General features: G+C 44.9%; 6 protein-coding genes across 6 annotated transcripts; 4 read left to right on the forward strand and 2 right to left on the reverse strand.

The window, feature by feature from the left end:
• Positions 1 to 216: 216 nt before the first annotated feature.
• Positions 217 to 897, forward strand: V865_006889 (uncharacterized protein; the record flags this gene model as incomplete). Its single annotated transcript, XM_066230646.1, has 1 exon — positions 217 to 897. The coding sequence occupies one exon, from the start codon at positions 217 to 219 to the stop codon at positions 895 to 897; it is 681 nt and encodes a 226-aa protein (XP_066086743.1).
• A 441-nt stretch (positions 898 to 1,338) lies between these two features.
• On the forward strand, positions 1,339 to 1,986 carry V865_006890 (uncharacterized protein; the record flags this gene model as incomplete). The annotated part of the gene is made up of 1 exon (XM_066230647.1): positions 1,339 to 1,986. The coding sequence occupies one exon, from the start codon at positions 1,339 to 1,341 to the stop codon at positions 1,984 to 1,986; it is 648 nt and encodes a 215-aa protein (XP_066086744.1).
• A 226-nt stretch (positions 1,987 to 2,212) lies between these two features.
• On the reverse strand, positions 2,213 to 7,052 carry V865_006891 (uncharacterized protein; the record flags this gene model as incomplete). Its single annotated transcript, XM_066230648.1, has 6 exons — positions 2,213 to 2,987; positions 3,044 to 3,141; positions 3,252 to 6,259; positions 6,368 to 6,677; positions 6,746 to 6,962; positions 7,036 to 7,052. 6 exons carry the CDS (start codon positions 7,050 to 7,052, stop codon positions 2,213 to 2,215), a joined length of 4,425 nt encoding a protein of 1,474 aa, XP_066086745.1.
• Positions 7,053 to 9,728: 2,676 nt separating this feature from the next.
• Positions 9,729 to 11,483, forward strand: V865_006892 (uncharacterized protein; the record flags this gene model as incomplete). Its single annotated transcript, XM_066230649.1, has 1 exon — positions 9,729 to 11,483. The coding sequence occupies one exon, from the start codon at positions 9,729 to 9,731 to the stop codon at positions 11,481 to 11,483; it is 1,755 nt and encodes a 584-aa protein (XP_066086746.1).
• A 528-nt stretch (positions 11,484 to 12,011) lies between these two features.
• Positions 12,012 to 12,897, reverse strand: V865_006893 (translation initiation factor eIF-1A; the record flags this gene model as incomplete). The annotated part of the gene is made up of 5 exons (XM_066230650.1): positions 12,012 to 12,024; positions 12,075 to 12,292; positions 12,547 to 12,729; positions 12,805 to 12,816; positions 12,889 to 12,897. 5 exons carry the CDS (start codon positions 12,895 to 12,897, stop codon positions 12,012 to 12,014), a joined length of 435 nt encoding a protein of 144 aa, XP_066086747.1.
• A 496-nt stretch (positions 12,898 to 13,393) lies between these two features.
• On the forward strand, positions 13,394 to 15,165 carry V865_006894 (uncharacterized protein; the record flags this gene model as incomplete). Its single annotated transcript, XM_066230651.1, has 4 exons — positions 13,394 to 14,345; positions 14,438 to 14,486; positions 14,588 to 14,975; positions 15,049 to 15,165. The coding sequence occupies 4 exons, from the start codon at positions 13,394 to 13,396 to the stop codon at positions 15,163 to 15,165; spliced, it is 1,506 nt and encodes a 501-aa protein (XP_066086748.1).
• Between the last annotated feature and the right edge of the window lie 406 nt (positions 15,166 to 15,571).

Raw genomic sequence — 15,571 nt, forward strand, 5'->3', positions numbered from 1 at the left:
TGAAGTACGGCAAAGTATCGTGAATCACCTCTGTGCGGTGTTCTGTCTTCTCCCCTGGCGTTTCAACAGGAATCGCTCTTGCGCTTTGAGTTCGTGATCTTCACTTGAGACTTATGTACCGGGAGATGTCCGCTGTTATACAGAATCTACCAATCACTTACTCCAGATAACGAACATCAAAACGAACCCACAAATCACTATTCTTAGTGAGCAGATATGCCCAGAAAAGCATCGAAAGGTGAAGGACCTAAGAGTCCTCTATCATCATGTTGGAGCTTTGACGACCTTGAGTCCATCGATGAGCCTCCTAAGACAGATATCCCTTCAGAACCGAACATATCTTCCAGTGGTGATGACATTCGTTTCGATATCCTGATTGATACTATGACACCTTCTCTGCAGGTAATCAAATTCAACACTTTGGACAGTAACCGAGAGCCCAGTGAGCTCGATAAAGAATTCATGGCTGGTGTCGAAGGTAGTTTCTCAAGAACTATAGAAGCTACTCGACCTAAACTCATATACAAATATGTGAAAGCCATTGAAAAAGACAACAGCAAATCATCGGATCACTCCCTTTCTGAATCTCAGCCATCTTCAACTACGTCATCGAAACGCAGTTCATTGAGTTCTGCATTTCCGAGTATATTGCATCTCGATCCGAAAGCGCCCTTAAGTATATTAGATTTCGATACAGATGAGGAAGATATTTGGCATAGTGCTTTGGAGTTTTTCAACGAACGTGCCACCAGAGGATGGAGGAGGATGCGGTGTGATATAGCACAAAATAAATCTCAAATGTGGCGAGATGACCTGAATAGTAGATCGGTGAGGAGTGGAAAAGGGTCATACGACATTTCTTGGGATATAAAGTTCAGGGATGTGCAGAAGGGTTAGCGGGGCAGCATTTGTTGTTGTACACGATGCATAGAGTGTAATATCATCTTTCACCAGAATATCCGTTTCCGAAAAGCCTTGTTCAAGTATATCATCTCTTCTTGGTGTTTGCACCTGTGTTGAATGACCCAGACAGAGATCTTGTTCGCCACAATCACCTCATCGCTATGCACTGTATCTGGGATGTCGCACTACCTTTCTTCGTTGTCTTTCTCATATTGATCGGCGAAAAAATCCTTTGTACAGACCGATCTGTTACCGGTAAGGTGGGTATACTGTATCCCGCCTTCGGCGATGATGAGTCATACTTATAGCATCAAGTGGTACAACAATGGAACTCGTCCCCAAGATATGATATATATGGAGCACTAATAATACGTACTGTATTCTGCTCCAGGCCGATTTTGATCATCTCGTCTTTACTTCATTCATCCGAGGACAATGAGCGACACTGAAGATCAAGCTAAAACGCCCACCCAACAATCTTTCTTCAGCGATGCCACCCCCAATCAGTCAAATGCTGGACGGTCTGACCTTTCGCTCGACTTGTACACTATTAACGAGATTGGTGATTCATTGAATCCAAGGTACACCTTCATCATAGACCCTGTCAAAGATCCCCATCTGGAGATGACAGTGAACATCAACGGATCATCATTCGACGCCAGCTCAAAACGGTGGAAAGAGATGGATCACGAATTTTATTCCAGAGTGAACGAGGATTTCTATGAGGATATATTGAATAAACAGCGGAAGATGAACCAGGGAACACTCGATAATCTACGATTTCCCCCAACAACAACAATCAATCCCCGGACAAGTAGAGAACATGTAACGAACATACAGGAAAACGTCAAAACGGCGAAATTTCTCTCTGATCATCCTGATGAACTATGGCAAACTACCCTGAGGAATATCGTATCGAACGAAGACAGGAAGATGAGTTGGGCAGACTGGTTGGTGAAGCATGTCAATCGATCGGCGGAATTGGCAAAAGAACAGATGAATGATGAGTATGACGATTTTGACGAGTATTGGGATGTACGAATCCAAGGTCAGCTCAAACAACCCACAAAGAATACTTTTTGAGGCTTTTGGCCGTTATAAGACAGAGCATATACCTGGAATACAATTCAAGCTTTTATACCTATGCATATATTATCCTAAAGAAGATTCAAAGAAAGATAAAACTAATCTTACACATCCTACATTCTCCAGCCAAAGTTGGAATAACCTAACAAACAGATCATATCAAGGTCAAATCTTCTATGAGTGGTGATGTTAATTCTTCTTTTTTCATACAGTATTGCTAGACCTAAACCAGATTAATTAATTCTTCTTCATAAGCGTTCTTTCCCCTCAAAAATACCGCTAGAGGATACCCTCTTTCTTCCATTTTATCCAAGACTAGCTTGGCTCTATGCCTATCCCCATGAGCTATCTCAGCTTTGATCATACTTTCATATGTCGATGGTTCTCTATATACCACACCAGTTGGTATGTCAGTCTGAGTATTGGGTTTGACATGTCCAGAAGAAGTAAGGAGCGTAGGATGGTTGTTTGGCGCAGCAACTCCGGAGATTGAATCTCCCATCGAATCGAAAACTTCTCTTGCTCTTTGTATATCACCCGATCGCGAATATCCATTGATCAAAGCGTTGTAAACGTATGCAGTAGGTTGAACACCGGACTTGACCATTTTCTCCCTTGTTGATTCGAGATCTTCAATTGAGCCTTTTTGAGAGAGAACGTTGAGCATAGCTTCCCATACGACTGCTTCCCTTATACCATTTGATGAGATGCTCTCGAATATCTCCTTTGACTTTTCCAAATTACCTCCGTGAATACCATACGCGGTGATCAGACTTGCCCAATGAGTACCTTGAACTTTCACATTCCTGTCTTGCTGGATCTGCGCAAAGACATTTTCCATAGCCTCCAGATCGATAGGCGCTAGTGTAGCGTAGGTATCTAAGAGGAGTTTGTAAGTGTGGGCGGAAGGAGGAACTTGAGCTCGTTGTAAGAGGGTGTAATAATGGAGGACTCGTGATCGATTGGGTTGTGTTTGGAGATAGAATTGCATCATGGTGCTACAATCGACGTCAGCATGCTCAAGCGCGACCGGTTGAGAAGGCTAGTTACTCACTTAAATGGAGGTACTCTAGCCTTGAAGTTTGGTTGACTAGCCATTTCCTCAAAGAGAGTTTCGGCAGACTGAGCATCGCCGACTCTGCAGCAGGCGTTCTATCCAGAGCAAATCAGGTGTCAGCTCACGTAGTCTCACGAGATGACGATACACGAGGTGAGGTATGGGATGTGTGACTGGATTGGTCAGAGAGAGGATATTGACTCACGATAACAGCTCCATACGTAACGCTACTAGGTCTAATCCCTTGAGCTTTCATATGACCAAACAGCTCTAAAGCAGTCTCCGCCTTTCTCGCTTTCGACAACTTCGATATGATGGTGTTATAAAGGTACAAATGGGGTTTTACACCCATCATCTGCGATTCGTCAAACAGTTCTCTCGCTACCAACGCATCGTCTGTGGTATCTTTCGAAGAGGCAATCATGGTTGCGTAAGCATCCGCCGAGGGGGCCATACCGGCTTCTACGATTCTTGCACGGTGCATACCAGCTTGCTCGAGGTGTCCCAAATGACAAGAAGCAATTAACATGGCATCTTCAACTTGATGCCAATTACTAGCTTGATGCTCTGGTCTAATTACCGAGTTTAATATAACTTGACATAAAGAGTACAATTCCCTGACTTTAGGTTCATCGCCCGATCTCGATAAGTGATCGATCAATTGACATATCGTATTAGGGAACGGCACGGCATTTCGAGTTAATCCTTGTTTAACTAGATCGTAGGCATCCAATGGGGTGATAGGTGGGTTTCGGTGCGTGATCTTCTCGATTGAAGTGGAAAGTGATTTATCGATCCTCAACTTGTATTCCGGTTGACCTGGCGAGGAGGCAGTGGTGGTGCTGGAGGGAGATGTTGGCAGAGTGAAGTCGCTAAAGGCAGGTGAGCTACTAGATGCTGAATATGTCAGGGATTCGATGATAGGCGTGGTAAGTTGTTCAGTTTCAGATTCACCAAATATAGGAGTCAAGAGATGCTTAGATCTCTCGATTCCAAATCGATGAATTATAGATTTGAGGACAGATCCGACGGCGACATTGTTCTTCCATTGTAAAACAGACTCATCCGCTTTGTTGGCATCTTCGAGAACCGACAAAAGGAATACCAAGGCGTCATCGTGATCTCCTTCGTCGACCTGGGCTTGGGGTAGAGCAGCAAAAGATTCGACGAGGACAAACAGATCTTGAGTTGGCAAGTCCAATTTCTCGTTGGTATCTCTAGCAACGAATTTGGCGACGATAGCTGAAGCGACTTCTGAGCGGATTTGAAGACCCAAAGTGACCATTCGTTGCGCCAGAGCCAAAAGAGAGGTAAGGGGAATCTCGGTTTTTGACATAGCCAACAGTGTCTCGCTGAAAGAAGACTGTAGATTTCTGCGGAGAGGTTCTCGAATCACACAACCTTCCAATACCGAGGGTATATCATCCCATCTTCCAGATTTGGCAAGTAGACCGAGATGTTTGTTCACTACCAAGATATCAAGAGGAATAGTACCGGATTTGCTGAAAGCCTTGATCTCATCCAATATCTGTTCTCTCTCCTGACCTGATGCCTCGGTTGCTCGTACTACCAAAACAGAGTAGATTCTCCATAATCTCCTTCCGACAGTCGTCTTACTGGCAGCCGTGTGGAATTCCCCAAGATGCGAAGAAAGTCTTTCCAGGGCTTTTTTAGCGTCATCTATTCGACCAGCTTTGATGAGAGCATCGACGAGGCCAGAGGTATGTTCCAACGTCAATCTGTGTGGTGGAAGCTTTTCGAGGTAGTCCGCTGAGTGGAATTTGTCGTACCATTCCAAGGCGAGATCGATTTCACCGGCTTTAGCAAGGTCGACAATGAATTGACCTAATGTTCGATGGGTGGCAGCGGGCGGCCTTGAGAAATCGATTTCTTCGGTGGAAGCGGAAGTAGCAGATTGGACCATCTCTTCGAGGATTGCGAGAGCCTTTGGAGATTGCCCCACAGCGATGAAGGCGTTCATAGCACTTTGCCACACTTGATGTCGTATACCGTCGACCCTTTGGGGGATCATTGCAGGATCAATGGTCTTGGATGGTGGGTTGGCATCTAACCATCTCTGTTGGGCATTTCCGCTTTCCGAACTCTTTCTGAAATCTTGCCAAGCACTTTCAAGTTGTTCGGTATCTTTCGCGGCACCGAGGGCTCGGAAAATCTGCTTGTACAAGCTGATGGTACCGGGTACCCTAAACCTGTGAGCTATGCTGAAAATCTGCAACATCCCTTGGATATCCGGATTCGATTCTTTACTGATTGCGTCCAGCAGAGTACCGTAAACGGATAATGGGAATCCAGCAGCCGAATTCACTCTAGTAGCAGCTCTAAAGAGTTTATGAGCGGATTGTAGGTTTCCTTCAGCTTCGTATGATTTGAAAAGTTGGTCTTTCTCAGCAGCAGCATTGAAATCCCATGTTTGAGGTCCAAGCAGCAAAGCTCTCCATTCTCCCCATAATTTTTGCTCTTCCCACAGTCTGACAGCCTCTGAAACCTCCACAGCACGTAAAGCCAATGCTCGGATGACAAATCCGTAAGTAACGTTGTTCGGTATCAGATCACGTTCTAATATTTCGTTGTAGATTTCCAGGATTTCGGCGATAGATTGACCTGATTTTCGGGTACCGACAAGGGCATTGAGACATGCGTTGTACGTTCTGATTGAATAACCTTCTGACAGTGGGTACTTTTGCGATAAAGCGGGATCACCAGCTTGCTGATCTTGGGAGAAAGGCGAGACAGTACGAGGCGATCTATAATGTTGGACCAGCCTTTCCAGAAGTGCTACATCCCCGGAATTTCTAGCTGCCAATATGGCATCGTGTATAGCGACTTCGCTTGATCCGCTATTGGACTTGCCAGCCGATCTGTCTTCCTTCTGCTGTTGCTGTAATAGTAATTCGACAGGAGGTTGATCCAATGATACCCTTTCTACCGCCGCGGTTGAATTCCTTCTAACCATTCCTAGCCTACGTCCTGGTAAATCACGTCCCGCTAGATCCATCAACACCCTATTCGGCTGACCAAGCACCCTCGTTGCCTTCGTGGGTATGGCTGAGACTAATGGCTGCGCATCTTCAGCTTCTAGCGATTTCGGTATATCTGATCGAGTTGACAGCGATCTCAAGCCTAATCGACCCCTTGGCTGGGGTATACCGACTTGCCAAATCTCGACAGCTGATGGTGATCGAGTGAGTCCAGCTCGTGGTTGACGAGAAGGGGTAGATGATCGAGGAGGCGTATGAGAAGATGAGGCTTCCGAGGATGAAAGAGGGGAGATTACGTGTTGAGATGGGAAAGCGATCGAACTTCGTCTTCGGCTACCACTTGATGATGGTAGTCCCAGCCTTTCTGATCTTTCCAATTCTTCGGATCCTTCTAACTCCATGACAGTTACTTTACTTCCTCCAGCTCTACCTTCGATCTCCCGCCTTACTTCCCTTCCAATTGCATCGTTCGGACCAATTATTCGAGTTCGCTTCGACAATCGATGTTTGAGCAGTAAAGATGATTTGTTTGACGATTGATCTTGCAGCTGGTTATCGTCTGAGTTGGATAGTGTTGATGAGGGATCGACTGAAGCTGTCTGAGGAAGGGAAAGAAATGCTCTGGCATGACCCTGACATGTATAAACCGATGAGCTGTTTGACTCCGATTGCTAGCGGAATATGGTAGCTCAAAGCTCACAGTATAGCCCCCTCCAGCTCCCGCATTCCCACCGTATCCATGCCTGCCTGCACTTCCACTTGATCCAGCCGTCTGCGTGGGATTCGGCCCCTGAGCAACTAAGGAGTTTCCAGAACCGCCGTAGGGGAGATGATGCAGGAGCGAAGGATTGGCGGTGAAGTGATCTGGACCAGCACCAGAGGATTGCAATGGTCGGATGAACGGACGGATGTGAGCTCTACAGGTATGATGAGGGTGATCAGCACAGTCAACACAATGATATATAACACGGGAAGTATGCCATGACATACGTCGCTTTAGTCAACATCTTGCTAAATGTGTATTATCGTATTATGTCCAGCAAGAACTCGATCAATTCGACGTATGCCCGAGATTTCAGTGCGAGTTGATGGGAGACCAAGAGCTTTGATTTGAGATTAGATGTGCAAGGCTGTATAGATGATCGATTTTGCTGAAACGCAAACGAGGATGTGCGTGAGAATGAGTGTAGTAACCTATTAGATTGATATTATGGGTATCATCATTTGTATTGCAGTCCACTCCCGAGTACAGCCCAAGTCGGTTTTGTCCCTGGTATCGATGATAAAGGTGTAAGATGGGTAGTGAGGAGAGCGGTTTTAGCTGAATGGACTCGATTAGATGGATTTGTGAACGATTTGTGTACATTGCGGCAAGGCAATAATCTGCATCTCGAAGTTTTCGTTGTCTGGTCTGAAAATCGGAGACCTCCACCTCGTTGACATCCTTTTCCCCTTTTTCATTTCCTTCCGATCCGACTCAAAGCCATATTACATAAGCGGAGATATCCTCGCCACCTCGGTGATAACGTATCCGCTCATCCGAAACAGCACACCCGCTTATCCTCGATTGACAGTTTGACAGTTGTAGTTTCGTAGTATCGAGTATTGATCATACTACTCGGAATCACAACGACCCGGCATCACTACAAAGTTCCAAGCCATTCGAGGAGAATGATATGCACACCTGCATGGTATGATATGGTAAGTCACAGGATATGGATACTGACTCTCGCGATAACGGATCATAGTACAGAATATGAAAGGGTAATTCCTACTTCTCAAACTATTGAGCCATTTCTCGGAATTTGCTATTCTCTCAACCACAAAGTCAAGATGTTATTTTCTCAACATCTACTGAAAGATTCCCCTAGTCATTTCTTTTTGCCACTCGCGGTCGATTTTTGACCTTTTCCAGCTGCGTACTTTCCTAAAGTTAATCAATGCTGGTATTCCCGTCAGCTGATGTTATTGCGGCCGATACTCTGCGAGTTCATAATTACCGCTGGAAGATACACTGATGATTTATATGGTATAATCAGATCGGCTGAATATCAACGATCTGTCGGAAATTCTGGGAGACTCACTTTTTCTTGTCTTTTCCATCCTTCTTACCGTCTTTACCATCCTTTTTAGCGGAAGAAGCGGGCTTGGAGGAAGTTTTGGTTTTGGTGTTGGTCATTGTGAATAACGATTTTGGTGTATTTCTGGAGGAATTACTGTACAGGTAAAGGGCTGGATTATAAAGATAGTCAGGAGAAGCTACTGAAGCTATATTGCAAAGAAGGAAAAGAATTTGGAAGACTGTCTTATGTACATGAGAGGGACCTCGTTGCTTGCGTGAATAGAACAGGCTTGAGCGTGCGGTTCACGACTTTACTTGGCTCATGGTGTGGCCTGTGCGTGATGGAAATTGAGGATGTGATCACTCCAATACTGAATGTCGTAATCCACAAAACAACATGGTTGGCATCGGAAGTACCTACAAGACAGACAAGTCTTTCGGGCCGAACATGACGATTGTTCACCAAAGGAATCCTGTCCGTCAAGTGTTCCACGTTGAAATCCTAATCAGCAATAACGCTGACCATCGCACCTATTCAATACGATGCATACCAAGCACTAACATGGGAAAATGGGAAAGACGAAGTCTTCATTAGCTTATATCCAGTGTTATTTACCACTGGTATGACCTAGGAATGGAACCTCTAACAACGTCTGCCAAGCTACGATCTGTGGTCCAAAAGGTTTATCAGTGATATTTCTTGTGCCCCCTCTGGCTAACAAAGACTCATTAGAAATCACATAAGATGTGGTAACCTTCGAACTCTCCGTATCGACCGGTGGGGAAGCGTCAGCGATGTCTAACCAGAGTACAACACAGTCAGTATGGATCTGCTTTTTCATGTGCGTGAAGGGCGCTACGAACGTACTGGCAAATGGTGGGATGTATATCGCTTACTCAGACTCTTGCTCATCTTGCTTTTCCATCCTGGTAGAGGCTGAGGCCGGCAGGAGAGAGCAGGAATCGTCTTTTCGAATTCGGACCGTACAGTTTTACTCCCGCAGGGTGCTCCCGTAGGGTGCCTGCAGCAATGTATCAAGGGATATGTGATAATTCTCAATCGCACCATACAGGTCAACTTCATTCAACAACACAGTATCTCAAAGGAAATCTCGAAGCTGCGCAGATCCCCGTGAAGATACAGCCGAGGTGGCAAGTTCCGCATTAGCAGCTGTAATGGTTTCTCGCAAAGTATCTCCCAACGATCACCCAAGAATGCATCCCAACCCAACATGTAATCTTTCGTGCATTTCCATGACGTTAAAGTGTCGACGAATAAGTGGATGATACCATCTCATCTGATTCATGTTATGAGCTCTTCGGTACATTACTTAGAAGACGAGCCTCCCGCGATTTGGGCCCAAGTGAGAACTGCTCCAAGAAAACAGAGGAGACAGAAGGATTAAACGGTTTTAGTAAAGTTAACATCTCCAGTCGGATCATCACCCACCTGGGAAAGTCTTGGCGTCTGCGTTTTTGGAAGCTCTTGAAGGATCGAGAGCATCACCTGATAGATACTGATCATAATCTGTAGCCAACCAGTTGTATATCTTCTGATGGAATCGATAATCTTACTTATGGAGGGACCAGAGCGTTGGGGGAGATGATTGCGACTTTCAACATGGTTGCTACTGATAGTATAGCTGGACAGAAACTGACAGATAATGATAATGCTCGATTGGACGCAGACATTCGTAAAATCATACAGGGCAAGTTGACCCAGAAATCCGAAAGATGGAAACGCATCTTTGAAAATTCCAACTCCGAGGATCTTATTGGTATGGTACAAAGTTCCCGAGATGTATTTAATATCTGTAAAGCGCAATACAGTCAACATGATGGTGATGCCCAATGTGGCTTTGACTCGAAGTCAAAACAGGGGCTTTTGAGCAGCTGCTGGGTGATCAAGCAAACTTTCGATGATCTGATATTTGATATGCAAGTTCGCCAATCCATGTCTCAATATCTCGACTATCTGGACGTACTACAAAGAAAGAAGACCGCCTTGCTGCAAAAACTTGTATCAAAAGACCGTGATGAAAGTGAGAGTGGAAGAAATAAGGCCAAAAGGGCCAAGCAAGATTCGATAGAAAATAAGAAGAATTATCTAAGATATATCCAGACATCTCAGTCATTCAGAGACACTTTGAATTCACTTTATCCACAACTACCTCAAGAAGATCGGGCCAAAGTTCTGGATATCACCAATGAATTTTACGAGGGACCGGTAAATTTCATTAATGATCTAAGACATGAGCATATCATGGGAATATGTGGGCATCGGGACTTGCCTGAAGAGCTGATCACCGAATATCAAAAAGGAAATGGAATCAGGCCCGATGGCGATGTACATGACAATGTGTTGAGCATCTTGGGTATGACAAAGCTGAGTGACCTACGGTCCTTGGCGGAAGATCTCAGCCAAGGATTGTTCAAAAATCTGTCCGTTACTTCGGGCGTTACGAATGATGTCAATCCTCAGCTGAGAAAGAAAAGGAGAAAAGGTGGTGGAAGGTCGGTAAAGCCACAGAGAGCAACAGATGATGCGAAACGCACCTTAGACGAATTCTCTGTAGAGGATTTCGAAAGGAAAGCCAAACGGATCAATTACACCTTGAACATTCAAGAGAACCCGAGTAAGTGTATTTCCGAAATGACAGATCTTGTCGACACACAAAACAGGATTTCAAAAGCCTCCACAGAGGTATGCGAATCACAGATCAATTCGACCTCTTCTTTTAAGCCATACCTTGAACCCGCTCGTTTTGACACCTTCGAAGATGTCGGTAAAGCTGTAGAAGGACTAGCCCACATAGCGGAGAGCACTCCAAAGCTACAGAAAGATCAAAGAGCCGTAGCGGATATGTATTCCAAGGTATCAGACACTGTCGACTCGTGTCGATTGGAATTACTTGATAACGCTCAAAGATTAATTTCGGAAGCTGAAGCCGGAGCGAGATGTATCGAAGAGAGCAACCTCACAGATATGTATCCCGATGATAGATTGGTGAATTTAGCTAAAGGAGCATTTTCAGCCAAATCTAAACTAGATCTAAACCATCTTTACAGACTCAAGAGTATGATAACAGGCGACGTGCTCGATTCGGAGGGTAAATCTCTAACTCACTTGTCGAGAAAGACGAGATTCGATCTTCAGAGAAAATATGGTAGGTACAAGCACGCCATGAGCAAGACTCGGTTCAAAGATGTACAAAGTCTTTCAGACCTCGAGTTCACCCTTGAAGAAATGGGTGATTGGCAAGAGGATGACGAAGCAGATTTGACTTCGGCTTTGAACGAGTTGACAGTATCTGAGGATGAAAAAGGTGAGGTGTCGATTTCATACGTCGGATATGGTTCGCTCACTGAGGTTTGATTGGCTTTCTCATGGTAGGTGCTGACACCGCGGAGAGCTCGGGCGACCAACCAAAGAAATGTAGGTTCCCACCGATCTGAGGTCTACCCATATATATTCGATATGTTTCGATGACTGACTGGATACTTCTTCCGCTTCTAGATACAAGCTGGGCAGCCATGCTCAGAGAATCGACGACTAGAAGTTAGCCTACCGGTGACCTGCATTACGTCTCAGCCCATAGAATTTCTGATTCTGAGTCTTCTAGTATGTATATGCGCAAGGCCATTCCGTACTGTTCATCATAAGGCGTATAATTCCATACACGACACAATTTCTCTTTGCATGCGTTCGATATCTCTGTGGCAGCCAGCATGGATGCAATGAATGAGATAGCAGATACATGCGCCTGAGTCTACACGAACGATGCGTTGCGTTGCGGGTATACATGATATCGGTAAGAGGAGATATGTAAGGAGAGAGGAGTAGGGAGATCTCGGGATTTTTGGTTTCTGCGAGGGCGGTTGAATTTCAAGAGAAAAAGTACAATTAGCAAATGCTTCTGGTGTACGAAGGCAGGACTGATCGGGGAGTATGACTTTGTCTAAGTACTCACAGATATCATCAATATCAGCTTCCTCGAATTCGATACCTTCCTCTTCTTCCTCTGAACCAGCTTCTGCATTTTCGACCAAGGTGAAATCTTTCAATTCTCCATAAGTCTTCAAATTACGTGCTTCGTCGGCGGTGTATTTGTGGATGACATCCGCTCGGTCGTCTTGGAAATCACGTAAGGAGAGAAGGATGATGTCGCCTACTACGATCCATACCTGTAGGTGGTGAGACGATGAGAAATATTATTGAATATTATTTTTGATTGTTGTGATGAGGGTGACATCAAGTGAGTTGATGGTGGTGATTTGTGATGGGTAGATGAAAGATCATATCATGTCATCAGCATCCGATCTTTTCGTAGTGGCAAAATGATATCCAAGACTTAGATAATAACTCGAATCCTCCATAATATGATGATATTCGTCATGATATTGAACGGTCACGATGAGAATAAAATTTCTCAGCTCACCTTTTTCCTCATCTGCCCTCTGATCTGAGCCAATCTCGTCTCACCATCAAGACACTTGGCTTCCAATCGACCATTACCCAACATCTTGACCACTTGAGCGTATTCTTGTCCGTCTTCTTTGAAGATCAATTCTCGCTTATTTTCTCCGTCTTCTTTCTTTCCCCTTCGGTTGTTCTTACCGCCCTGTAGAAGTGGAAGTGAGTAGTACGATAAGCTATATTGTCATCCAACTGAGTTATCCAACTGAGAATCACCTACCTTTCCCTTATTCTGTACGTCATAAGACATATATTGAGTCAGCATGCTCCTCATATCGGCGGGGAAGGTATCGGAAGTACTCACCTTAGGCATTATGAACTGGTTTCCTGATTAGTTGAAAGTATACAGGTGCTCGATTCGCTGATGTTCACTCGATCTATAGTGATACTCAATGAATATGTATGTATGTATAGTGAATGACAAAGATCACCTTTATGACCCCAAAAGAGAAGAGGCCAGTCGAAGGACAAAGAAAAGTGTGAAAGAGTGAAATCCAATCCACGAGGCGAGGATTTTCAAGAGAGCATGCCTATATTCGCCACCCTGCGTTGTGACGCGTGCCTGATCCTGACACCTCTGAAGATGATGATGCACGAGCCGGATCCCATCAACGAATCGTTGTATCTCGATTTTCAATCCTTGCTCTTTCATACCGATAATTACATATCCATACTTCGGAAGCTTAGTCACCTGCCCTCACCCATCAACCCTTCCCCGACTCTGCATCATCTCCATTCCAGTCACCTGTGATATCCCGATACTCAGAATCAAGAGGTGAAATTTTGGACATTCTTACACCTAACAGAGGATGAGACCTCCACCTCGTTCAACTCGAAGTCCACGATCACCCCCTGCTTCGCCAAATTCCGAATCACGACCTAAACCCACTTTGGCCGACGTGACCATCGCACCTCGTCGTAGACTCCGAGACGGAAGTGCGAGCTCAAGGGGAAGATCATCTAGAGGTAATTCGGTCGTGTCTGCAACATCCAGTAGAGCAAGTTCAACCACAAATAGACCTGCCGGAAGTGGCACTGGGAGTGGAAGGGTGTTGGATGATATCATACCTTCTAGGAGTAAGAGTAGAGGTAGTCGCAATATGCCCAACGACATAGAAAGAAGTGGAAGTTTACCCTCTACTGTTGAGGTGTATAGTGAATCCGATGGAGGAAGTTTTGTACCTAGCAATCCGAATTCGACATCAAGGGAAAGTAGTCTGACTCCACCACCAACAATCGAACCTTCAACATCAACGACTCGTCATCGCTCCTATCCTCCTCCTCCACCTGGTGGTACTCAACCTCCACGAAGACCTGATGGAAACCATCAATCGATATTAGATGTGATGGATGAATATCAATCGCTACCCCAGAATGCCCTTTCTTTACCTAATGGTAATAGTCCTTCTGATCGATCACGTCATATACCTCCTGCCTCATCTTTATCTTCTTCCTCATCATCTTCATCTGAATCGAACGACGGTGGAAGGTACACCACGGAAGAGAAAGGAAAAGGAAGAGCGATCGTCCCTGCTACTACACCTATAGAAATCCAATCATCTTCTGAAGAATCGGATGAACTCCAGAGAGATAGTTCCATCCAATTGATAGAATCGTCGCCGCAGAAGAAAAGGAGAAGAAGGAGCGACTCAGATGTGATTGATGATTTAATAAATCTTACATCCAGTAATCAGAGTAAAGATGATCGAGGGGGAGAAGAGGAAGAGGTGAATGAGGATGATTCTTTGGCTGGCGGTTTCAGTGAGTGTCCGGTTACCCACTTCATAAATATCTACATTGAATACATGCATTTGGCGGAACGATTCACTGACCCTCTTTGCTGCTTCATTTAGCTTGTCCTGTTTGTTTTTGTCCTCCCTCGCAGGCTGTGATGACTCCTTGGTAAGCATTAATGTCCTTTTTCTATCTCATACTATAAATAGACACCACCCATCATCACTACATTATTTTTTTCCAAGAACTAACGTTCCACTCTGATCCAGCGGCCACATCCTCTGTTCTCAATGCCTCCATTCATCCCTCCTCGCCGCTATCGGCCGTAACCCCAACCCATACCCTGATCCGATGTTGAACCGTCCCGCAGGAAGAGGTAAGAACCATCGCATCAATCGTAATCCTCAACGAACGGTATCTATGCATGGTATGAATGGCGGACCTACCAAATGGACTAAAGAATTATTGACCGATTTCTGGTTATACCATTTAACTCAAGAATGCGAGAAGTCATTGAAAGACGCCGAGATACCACGAGAAGAGTGGGAAGGGATCAAAGCGGTTCAAATCCCCGGTGCGGACGAGGTGAAAGTTGAACAGAGGTTGAAAGGTCTATGGAGGGTGGATGAGAGCTGGGTGGTCGAAGGAGAATGTCCTGTGAGTATGGTTTCGTATATATAATAACCATCGTAGATGAACAATAAACTTATCGACATGTTCTATTCAATAGGTCTGTCGAAATCCTTTACCTGGTGGATATGGTCCTTATGGAACTGGTATTGGCGGTATTATACCCCTCCAAGCTAGACTATCCAGTACCGTCACCGGACCAAAGAGGAAGAGGTAGAACTCTACTAGCTGGCGTCACCGTTTCGTATAGCCATTCCACGACATCTTCGAAGCTCATATGTCATACCTGTTATAGCTTTATACCCTGTCATGGTCTTTTCTCCATATCATTCAATATGTTGTCTGTAAATTATGAATTGTATATATCAGAATACAAGATAGCAGCCATGAACATCCATTGGAAGAAGCATGAAGGGGAGGACGGAGGGACGGACATGTCCGATCGATTCGGGATCGGATCTTGACTGCTGTCCCGTAGCTGTCGTGATCATCCGGATCTTCGTGAAAGACAAATACATAAATACCCATACTCTACTGTACGACCTGTCTTGGGATTGAGCTATATAGCTTCTTATCCTTCAGACGCTCTCTCATAAAATCAACGAGAGACATTGGTGATTGGA

Source organism: Kwoniella europaea, chromosome 2 (assembly GCF_036810445.1).
Source record: "Kwoniella europaea PYCC6329 chromosome 2, complete sequence".
In the NCBI taxonomy this organism is placed as follows: domain Eukaryota; kingdom Fungi; phylum Basidiomycota; class Tremellomycetes; order Tremellales; family Cryptococcaceae; genus Kwoniella; species Kwoniella europaea.